Source organism: Myripristis murdjan, chromosome 23 (assembly GCF_902150065.1).
Source record: "Myripristis murdjan chromosome 23, fMyrMur1.1, whole genome shotgun sequence".
NCBI lineage: Eukaryota > Metazoa > Chordata > Actinopteri > Holocentriformes > Holocentridae > Myripristis > Myripristis murdjan.
The window spans coordinates 684,838-695,751 of record NC_044002.1 but is presented as its reverse complement, the minus strand read 5'-3'; the positions used below and the strand labels follow the sequence as shown (position 1 = coordinate 695,751).

At 39.2% G+C, this 10,914-nt stretch overlaps 1 protein-coding gene across 1 annotated transcript; it reads left to right on the top strand.

Annotated features, from left to right (window-relative positions):
- Nucleotides 1–675: 675 nt before the first annotated feature.
- On the top strand, nt 676–1,379 carry LOC115355544 (THAP domain-containing protein 11-like). The gene is made up of 2 exons (XM_030046401.1): nt 676–927; nt 1,060–1,379. The coding sequence occupies exons 1-2, from the start codon at nt 711–713 to the stop codon at nt 1,377–1,379; spliced, it is 537 nt and encodes a 178-aa protein (XP_029902261.1). The 5' UTR covers nt 676–710.
- The last annotated feature ends 9,535 nt before the right edge of the window (nt 1,380–10,914 follow it).

Sequence of the window (10,914 nt, the reverse complement as noted above, 5' to 3'; positions counted from 1 at the left end):
TTGGGGGCACTGACTTTATATATGGGAAAGGAATTTAGTTCTGAAGCATGAGTGAACAGTTTTGGGAGAGATATGAGCTTTTGCAAGTGATCTATGGTGTTGTGCTGAACTGTAACTGACTGTTTTGCCAAATGATCTTGAAGTTTTGAGAATGTAATTTCTGTTTCAAGAAATGAGCCAAACCAATGGAGAAAAACTGTAACACACAGGGGAATGAGGTTCAAATTTTTACTTTCAGATATTTCTATAAAAATTCACAAGTTGATTACACACACAAAGACAAGAAAAAAAGTCAATTACAAGTTGTTGTTTTTTTAATGAATCTGTTTACACATGCATATCACACATTATCTGATTTGATATGCGCTAATTGGAATAAATGCCAGAACTGATATTTAAACAGTGAATTAAAAGGTTACTATATATATAGTAACCTTGAATTAAAAGGTTACTATATAACAGTGAAGTAAAAGGTTACTATATATATAGTAACCTTTTAATTTATTTAATTTAATAACCATTTATTCCAAATAGCGCATGGAATGGAATGGAATTATTCCAATTCCATTTATTCCAATTAGTGCATATCAAATAGGTTGTTTTCACGTGACGTCACATTGCTGCATCGCAAGAGCGCGAAATTCAGATGGAGGGCAGGAAGTGAAGTAGGTTACGTTAGCTTATGTTGCTGAGGATCTGCTGTTTGAAAAATGCCTATGTTTTGTGTAGTATATGGCTGCTCCAACCGCTCTAACAGAGAAAAAGAAAAAGGATTTTATAGCGTGCCAAAAATTGTAGTTCACAAGGGCGAGAAATGTAAGAAGCTCACAGAAAAACGCCGAAAACAGTGGATTTTAAATCTACGTCTGCGGTCGGGAGGAGCACAGTCTGCTAATGCCCGTGTCTGCAGCGACCACTTCGTCAGAGGTATGTTAGCTAGCTAACCTGGTTTTTGTGGCTGTGTTTATATAGCACTATGTTGTCGTTAAATGCTCATTTACTTAGTAATGATTATTAAGTTACCGGTAGTCTAATATGGACTTCATTGGGTTATTTTAGGGTGCCCCAGCGCTTTGAGTGACGTTGAGTCGGTAGACTGGGCTCCGACGGTCAACCTAGGTTACGAAAAAACAAAGCCCAAATCGGAGGCATCTCTTCAAAGAGAGCAGAGGATGAAGCTCAAAGAAGACCAACAAAGACGGTCGGAATGTGCAGAGGCTATGTTGGATCTCCAACAGACAGCTGAGAGCCCGGGTATGAGCCCGGATCTGAGGCAGACAGCCGAGTGCTCCGAACTGATGCAGCCAGCTGACAACCCTCAATCAGAGGGCATCAGTGGGAACGGGACATTAAATGATCAAGGTAAATTATTGTATTAAGATACTTATTGTACTAAGATGTGTAACCAGCATCATTATTAAATATTACAAATGTGATTGTCCGAAAATCTATGCAAACCTCGATTTAGGTTTTCAAAATAGACCCTAATAGTCTTCCTCCCCCATAGGTCCATCCCTGATAGACAGGCCACGTTAACCCCTAAGGGTTAGTATGTGGCCTGTCTGTCAGGGATGGACCTATGGGTTAGGAAGGTTAGATAGTGTATAAAAATAAGAACCTCTAACACAGGGTGTCCATAAAGGCTCTTTAACAAATATTTAACAAATGTATTACAAAAGCAAATGAATAGACACATCTGGGGAAATTATTACAAAATGAGGAGTAGATACTGAAGTCTCATTTAATACACCTCTATCATTTGGCTCGAGTGCCTGTCAGAGTTGCACTTTGTAAGTGTGCAATCGCAGCAGTATGGATGGATGAGAGAGAACGATCAAAGGCTTGTCTACATGATGGACGTTTTCCTCAGATGTTCATCCAACACTGTCCCTGTCTCCATAAATGTCCTGTTGCCATGCACGAACTGACAGACGTTACGGCGGATCCTGTAGTTTCGCCAAGTCTGCGTATCCGATTTTGTTTCAGTAAACCTCAATACTTATTGAAATACACAAGTGCAATGTGATTTAAAAACTTTGATAACCACTGAATACATAGAACAAATCTGATAAACATATCTCAACTACTTTTGTAATACATTTTTTAAATTGTAAAGAGACTTTGTGAACATCCTGTATAATTGGACCAGAGAACTTGCATGTTTGTAAAAAGGTTGTCAAAAAGATAACGTGTTACCCTACCTTTTTTACATGTGATGGCATCAGCCACTTGCACTGCTCTGTTGTGCAGGAAGCTGTATCTCGCATCTTTACCCCAGCTTCAATAGAAAAAAGAACTGCCCCAACATGCGAACATGATTCTGATAGTCTGTGAATAGAATACAATATGACATTTTTTTTAAACCTCAAATGCAATCTACACCAGGGGCAACGTGCAATCTATATCAGCACTTTTGATGATGTGCAATATAGCCTACTAATACTAATATGGAATAGAACTTTACATTAACATGTTTTTCCCTTAAAGCTCTCTCCCCACTGGTTCTAAAGTACACTGGCAGTATGCTAGCAGTACGTGTGTGTGTGTGTGTGTGTGTGTGTGTGTGTGTGTGTGTGTGTGAGAGATCTCGTGGTAAACATCCTAGCCTACTTAAATTACCTACCCTGCCATGCAATTGCAATGCAATTGCAATAAGCAATTGCATGATGCAATGATGACTTCTCCATCCTCCTTTGCAATAATCCAGGTCTTCAGAGGTGTTTCGCTTGATCTCTGAGAGTGGTTTACCTTGAGACATAAACTACTGTCAGGCTAACGTCGTCGTTAAGATGTGTTGCATGTTTGTTGACATTATAGCCGCCGCTGCTAGCTGCTAGCATCTTAACACATAAAACAATATAAGAACAAACACTCACCCTGGCGAAGACCAAACGATGATCATCGTGGAGCCGTTTGGTGCCCAGGTTGTGGACCCACCCGCTGACAAAAAAGTTGTAGGCCTCCAGACTTTTATAGGCTTTCATCTGCTCTTTTGTGCAGTGTGATGTCTGAAGGACGAGATAGTTTGTAATATCGACAGCCTCGACTGTCGGCAAATCTTTGAGTTTTGTGGAAAATTCACTTATCTTCATGAGGTACGGGTCACGTCCAACATATTTGGTAATTAATTGCGTGTATCTTTGTTTGGAAACTGGATCTAAATCCCTACAATACTGACTCTCTGCAACGGTTTCCTCCATAGACGTTTTCTCCATTTTTACTTCCTGCCCTCCATTTGAAATCGCGCCCCCTTCGCGTGTCATCATAATCACATGACTGAAACTCTCCTATTAGTGCATATCAAATCTCAAAAGTGAATTGTTGGTTGAAACACCCACCTTATAATGTTTTGTTTCTGCAGCTAACAATGGTGTCACTGTTCATAAACCACTGAACTACGATGGCATATAAGGGCCATTGTAGGAAGAAAAAAAACTACAAGAAACTACAAGATTAAAACTACAAGAAAAAAGGTACAAAAAATTGAAATCGAAAATCCTGAAATTATCCACAAATTTGTGAGAAAGCACTCAGAAATTCTGAGATTAAAGTTAAAAAATGTATAAAAAAAAAAATAAACTCACAAAAAACTAGAAAATTTCGAGATTATAAAGTCACAAATTTACAAGAAAAAAAGCAGAAAAATATTTTTTCTACTAAATACTAAATTATGTTAATATTAAATTACATTAAATCGTTGTGTTCTGAAAGTTAGTCCTATTTCAGACCAATAGGTGTCACTGTGTAACTGCTGTTATACAGATATAGAAGAATAAAACAGGAAATGTTGCTGTGTGCAGAGTTGGGAATGATGTCATGACATTCTTCTTTGTCCAGAGCTTCTTTTCCAAATGCTTTAAGTAAAATACATAACAGAAGTTGGCTTAAGTAAGAAGGAAATCCTGGTGATTTTAACCTAAAATCACAATATTATCATCAGCATCCGGACACTGGAGAGACATTGCTGTGACTTGGGCCTATTCAGAAGAAAACAATATTGTGATTCTGGGCTAAAATCAGCAGGATCTCCTTGTTACTAAATCCCATTGCAAAGTAGAATTGGATGAGGTCATCAGCTACACTACAGGCCTGATATATGGCAAGCGCCAGCATATGCAGTGCATCACTGATCCAGCCTTGCATAGTAAAGCCATGTGGTTCCATGGCCCAAAAAGAAATGTGAGGAAAATTATCTTTCCATGTTTTTTTTTTTGTTTGTTTTTTTTATAATCTCTGAATTTTCAAGTTTTTTTGCCATAAATTTGTGAGTTTTTTTCTTTTAAATTTACAACTTTAATCTTGGAAATTTTGAGTTATTTTCTCCAGAATATTACCCACCCACCCCCCACTCCCCACTCCCATGGCTCCATAATTTCCCTACAATTGCCCTAATACGCTGTTGTACAGAACTGATAATTGGCTGTGTAAAGCAAACATTTCCCCAGGACTACTTTCCGGTGTAGAGCGCGTCACTCCACCCAATTTCAAATAATCAAAACACAACAGTACTGCTGCTTTTTTGAATGTGTAGGACTTTATTACAGTGATGGAATACTTGTGAAGAAAATTTGAAGACTCTTAAAAGTTAATTTTCAAATCAGTGAAATGAATGGGAACCAATGGTTGGATAAAAGGGAGGAAAATGATTCTGGAGTTCTAAAATATGACTTCTTGCTTTGGGAAAAGATTAGCAGAAACATGAAATACCTACATTATATAGATATTATGCTAAACCTGCAAAATCACTGGGATGTTTCAGGAAAAATAGCATGACGTGCAAGATTTATTTATTTATTTTTGAAGAGCAGGTGTTTTTCAACCTGCAGATACATTCTCTAGACCCTTGGAATAGCCATGTCAAGGATTAACTCTGGTAAAAAAAAAAAAAAAAAAAAAAAAAAAAAAAAATCATAGTAAGTATCATGTTTCTGTGTCTGGACTCTTGTTTCTGGACTCTTTTTGAACTCTTTGCCTCTTGTGTTCCCAGGACTCTGTTTATAGCCTTTATTTACGCTGTTTCTGCTACGCTGTGTCCCTGATGTTTACCTGTTGCTTTGCCATGCTGTGTCACTCATTAGTGTTTTCACCTATGTCTGTGTTTTTCCTGAACAAGAGATGGCCAAATAACTGCAGATATTCGTCACAACCACTCCATCAAACACATTCAAAGGCTGTGTAATGAAATTTTTATAAAAACATAGATAAGAACAATTGTGTCAAACAGGTTCAACTGTCTCTAGATAACCATCATACTGTACCCTGGCTTCAGTATATGTCTGTAATGGACTATGACAAAGAACAAACCTGGAGCTGCACAATTTAGACAACTGGGCTGAACATCGCTGAACTGAATAGAACACAGTGCTGAGACTTGTTACCTTACAACTGCAACATCTGGTTGCAGTGTGGGCTACTCAATTGTTAAAGTGACATCATGTGTTGTGGGCCTACAAAAGGCCCCACTCGAAGTCTGTGAGGTTTTTCATAAGGGTGGCCACATAGGGATTCACTGTTGCTGCCGTTTTATGGACTAGCTTCCCTGTGTTATTGAACAGAGAAAGCATATGAGATATTAGGTGTGGTAAATAAAGATTACTTGCACTTGATATGGAACCCCATGGAACACCAGATCGATAATTTATAATAGTAATGACCTCTTTGTCTCCTAATTATGAGAGAATGATCTCATTGAAAAACTATTTTATTATTATGAGAAGCGAAACACAATTTACAATGGACTAGCTGTTGCCATTATGACTGAATGTGAATTGTTTTTATTTCAACCTCAGTTTAAAGAAGGAGACATTGGTATCTTTGAGTCATGTAGATGACATTAGATTACTTTGTCAGCAATGTTAAAGCATACTGATTTTTAGAACTTTGGCCTGCTACCTTCTAAATACCCATGATAGATAGGCAGATAGATAGGCAGATAGATAGATAGATGACAGCAGCCTGTCACTGAAGCTGCTCCTCTGCCTGGTGGTGGCGCTGTGCAGTGGATGCAGTGGATTGTCCATTATTGACAGGAGCCTGCTCAGCGCCCGTTGCTCTGCCACAGATGTCAGGCTCTCCAGTTGTGTGCCCACAACAGAGCCCACTTAACCAGTTTGTCCAGTCGTGAGGCGTCCCTCTTCTTGATGCTGCCTCCCCAGCACACCACTGCGTAGAAGAGGGCACTCGCCACAACAGACTGGTAGAACATCAGCAGCAGTTTTTTGCAGATGTTGAAGGATGCCAGCCTCCTGAGGAAGTACAGTCGGCTCTGTCCTCTCCTGCACAGAGCCTCCGCATTGGCCGGCCAATCCAGTTTTTCATCCAACTGCCATCCCAGGTATTTACAGGTCTGCATCAATTCCACACAGGCACCGTTGATGCTTACGGGCTCCGGGTGAGACCTGGTCCTCCTGAAGCCCACCACCAATTACTTTGTCTTGGAGGTGTTAAGGTCCTATAAGTCCTATATATCCTATTGATGACATGATTAAAGGCCAATTTTGGTATTTTTGGAGTTAAGACTGTATTTCGGACTTTTCTACTGTGTGTCTATTGTCAAATACAACAATTTTGCTGATGGCAATATTACAGAAAAAATACAAGTAGCGCCTATGTGCAATCTATTGCAGTTCGAAATCACTGCTGTGGTTAATGTAGCCTAAATAAGGCTGCCCAACAGAATGGAGTTCAAAACCGGAAAGTGGGGAGCCATTGTTGTCTTTATACAAAAATAAAGACGAAAAAAAGTTGAAACATTGCCCTCTGCCTTGACTAAATGACTGAGAGTGGCTCCCTGCAATCTATCATTTGGAAATTAAGGACTTTTTTGATTTTGTTGACCAATCTTACTTCATGACCTGAAACATTTGAACCTGCTGCAGAAGGAGGCACACAGCAAGGAGAGAAAAGCAGAGGACACAACCTGTAGCAGCAAGGCTGATGGACTAATGTGAAAATGTTGTATTTACCAAAATACACCATGGGAGAGAAGTCACAAATAAAGCCTAACATCTTTAGAGAGTTACGTTTTGTGAGCCTACATTATTACTATAGGTGTACATGAGAGAATGCATTCAAACACGAGGTAAAGAAAACTTTAGAGGAGAAGGAAATGGCTAAAGCTAATGGAAAGACCCCAAAAGAAGGGAAAAAGACAGAGGTCCACCCAGTGACATGGCCAGTCTTAACAGTCCCATCCCTTAACATGTGTGCCTAAAGAGGCAGGCTGTACTGTGAGGCATTTCCATGTTTGAGAGAAATAAACACAGAGAGGTGGTGTGGGTTGGGAGGTAAAGAGAGAGGATTATTCTCTCTATTCAAAAACATGTAGTGTGGTAATACATTTGGTCTGGACCCAGTATCACACTTGAATTCACATGCAGGCTTCAACTTAACTTGCTATTAAAAGGAGAAACTGTAATAGTAAACAAATAGGAACAAAAGAGAAAACCAGTAATTTAAGGCACAGCAAATGACAATTAAGCATTCCAGAACAGAACAAGGAAGAGGATTAAAATAGCTGAACAAATGGCCCTTTTCCACTAGTACCTACTCTGCTCGACTTGGCTCGACTCTACTCGGTTTGAGAGATATTCCATTAGGTAGTAATACCTGGTAGCAGGTCCCATTTTAGGACCTACTCAGCCGGGGTTCCAAGCGAGCTGAGTCGAGCCGAAAATGTGACGTAAACGCCGTGCAGGCAACTGATTGGACAGGGAGTGACGAGAGCGACTCCTGCACGAAAACAAAACCCGACATTTAAAAAAAAAAAAAAAAAAACGACAACAGCAACCATGCGCATTGATCATCACTTAAGTTGGCAAAGTCAGAACCACCTAAACCGTGTTGAAGCGAGTAGAGTCGAGCCGAGTCGAGTTGAGTAGATACTAGTGGAAAAGGGCCAAATGTATAATACAAATAGAGGATTTACCTTTGTACAAACTCTAATGTCTTTGCAGTTTCCTCTTGATATTGTAAGTAGCCCTGTGATGAAAGTGTGTTGTAAGCCTTGATATATGACATGTCTTTCAACACTGATCATCCATTGTCATGCTGTGACGTCATCACCAGCAACTGATGGAGATAATAATTATAGATAATGTCTCGAAACAGTATCAAATATGGGCCTCAGGGCCCTGTCCAGGCATCTGAAGGTATTGGGATTGGTTCTAACCCACTTAATGAAATTCTGAGAAATATATTTTTAACTCTTTAACTCTATTTACATTGGCTATCATAAGTTATACTGCTGCAAATAATTACTTTCCATGACTTGGGATAGCAAAACCAACATTGATGAGAGAAGTACATATATGGGAGAGCACAACAAAACATATGTTCATGAAACTGATACAGAAAGAAAGAAATTAGAGACACAGACAGACTTTTATACCTCATACCTTGCTTACCTCATACCTTTTGACACTTACCCAGCAGGATCAGCTGTGGACTGTCTGGGAGGGTCAGGGTGCGCTCATCATTGGCTACAATGACAGACATCTGTAGAACATGGCATCCAAATTAAGAATGAATGAAAAGAGCACACTCAAATCTATGCAAGAATCTTTTTTTTATTAGTTAACTTTTGGTCAGATACCAAATTCAAGGCATGAACAGCTGCAAGTGAATGCAACAGTGTAAAGGGCTGAGAGAACATCAGTTGTTTGGCCTTGTGTCAGTCAGTTGAACTTGTGTGGCTAAGCACCAAGGGAATTGTAGTCCTAGATATAGCGGACTAGTCTTTAACTTGTAGAGCACTATATTTAGGACTATAATCCCTTTGGTGCTTAGGTAAAGGTCCATTTTGTTAAATTTTTCACTTAAGAGTTAAATGATTGTTAAACATCTGCATTATTTAATTAAAGAATTGTTATTTTTATCAATGTTTGCCTGTAATCTCCTGTGGTACCACATCAATACAATAAATGCCGAATAAATAATGGACCTTGATATAAAAAGGTTAAACCACTGCTGTAAAGGAATTTCTTCACTGCTCCTCTCAGTGAGGGGGAGATAGAAAATGCCTTGCCTGATGTATGTGCGGGGGTGTTTAATAAAATGTGAAAATGACAATTACTGTCCTCTTATGATCTCATTCATTTTATTTGTTTTTATAGGTGTTTCTGCAGGCTTTGTATAACATTGTGGCTCTACACACAAGCACATTAGAGCAGGTGGTTTCAAAGAGTTAATTCTCTGAAACAAGAGTTACAAGGTCCGATAAACTGAAAAAAATTACAGTAATTCATTGATGTGAAAAATAAGAAATTTACTCTTACTCTTACTTTTACTTTAAGTAAATTTAAAAGCATGTACTCTTGGAGGTCATCACCATCTTTGTCAACTGGTGTGAACTGAACCATCTACAAATCAACACCAGTAAGACTAAAGAGATGGTGATCGAAGGTGCAACACATCACACCGGTGAACATCCAGGGTTGGGACATGGAGATCGTGGAGGAGTACAGATACCTGGGTGTACACCTCAACCAGTGGCGGCTCTGCCTATGTTGCCACCCTAGGCGAAATTACTGGCTTGCGCCCTTCCATGTTACTACTCCTACTACTACTCCTTTATTCCCACTGCAGTCAGACTGTTTAACTCCAGTACTGTATAAAGCTGCACTGTAATGTTACACACTTGCTGCTGTGTTTTTGCACACTGATTTTTTCACAATACTACTGTTTTCTTTTTTGCACTGGCTCATATTGTGTATAGTGTATTATGTTTTGTATATTGTATATTGTGTCCCTGGTTCTGAATCGTCTCTCCTAATGTTGCTGCCTGTAACACCTGAATTTCCCCTATTGGGATAAATAAAGTCTTATCTTATCTTATCTTATCTTATCTTACTCAGTCCTGTTTGCCCCTCCCCATTCCCACACCTGTACTGTGTTGTGTTTCAGCCCTGATTGTTCTGTTCCTTTGCTTGTGTTTCCCTCAGCCTATCCTCTGTGTTGTCCTGTCTTGTGTTCCAGCCCCTTGAATCTTGTTTCCCTAATTAGTTCCAAGTGTATTTAAGTCCTGTTTATGTTCTGTTCCTAGTCTGGTTATTGTGTTAGCTACCATGTATGTATTCCTAGTGCTCCCCGAGCTCCTTGTGTGTCTTATTTTCAAGTTTCATTTAATAAATTATTATTTTTCTTCACTGCAACCTGCTACTGCATTTGGGTCCTCCCTACCTCCACACACGTGACAGTATTTATTATGATAAATTATTTGTTTCACAGAGGCCAAAGTTGAATGGAAAATCTGATTACTTTTTTTTTTTTTTGGCCAAGAACAGGAACAGTCTATATTAATACATTTTTCAGACAGACACATGTGACTTCCAGAGACATTTACCTTTGAGAGCCCATGAACCTTTAAAACAAAGCAAGACAGCAGACCACACAAGATGATTTGTCTTCCACCTAAACATATACCGCCCTGCTCTGCCTGTGTCCAACCTGGCTCAGTTTTAAATGCACGCACACACACGTTTCTGTATAGTTTGACGCCAGTTTGTTGTTTATATTGTTGGGTTGGGTTTGATCAAGGTTGCTGTACTTGTACAGTGGTGGAAAAAAGTTTTCGGACACCCTTAAAATTTTACACAATCTCAAATATTATGAAATATTTGTGGAAAAATCTTTTTTGTGTTTCAAAAGGTGTGGGTGCATTAGACAGATACAAACAAATACAAATTATATTTTTTTGTTTATTGTTTACAAGAAAAACTAACAAAACTAAATTCTTGACAAATTCTTCTGACCACAGAATCTTCTTCCAATTCCTGGCTGTCCAGTTCTTGTGTGCCTGGGCTCAACGACGCCGGGCTAACCTCTGTCTCTCATTGATCAGGGGCTTCTTGATAGCCTTGTAGGACCTTAAGCCATGATCTAAAAATCGGCCACGTACAGTGCGGGTGGAACACT

What these genes read in the sequence shown, in the direction of transcription:
- LOC115355544 (XM_030046401.1), top strand. Translation starts at nt 711, where the DNA reads ATGCCTATGTTTTGTGTAGTATATGGCTGCTCCAACCGCTCTAACAGA. An exon ending in CAGCGACCACTTCGTCAGAG is followed by an intron (nt 928 to 1,059) that starts GTATGTTAGCTA and finishes GGGTTATTTTAG; the next exon opens with GGTGCCCCAGCGCTTTGAGT.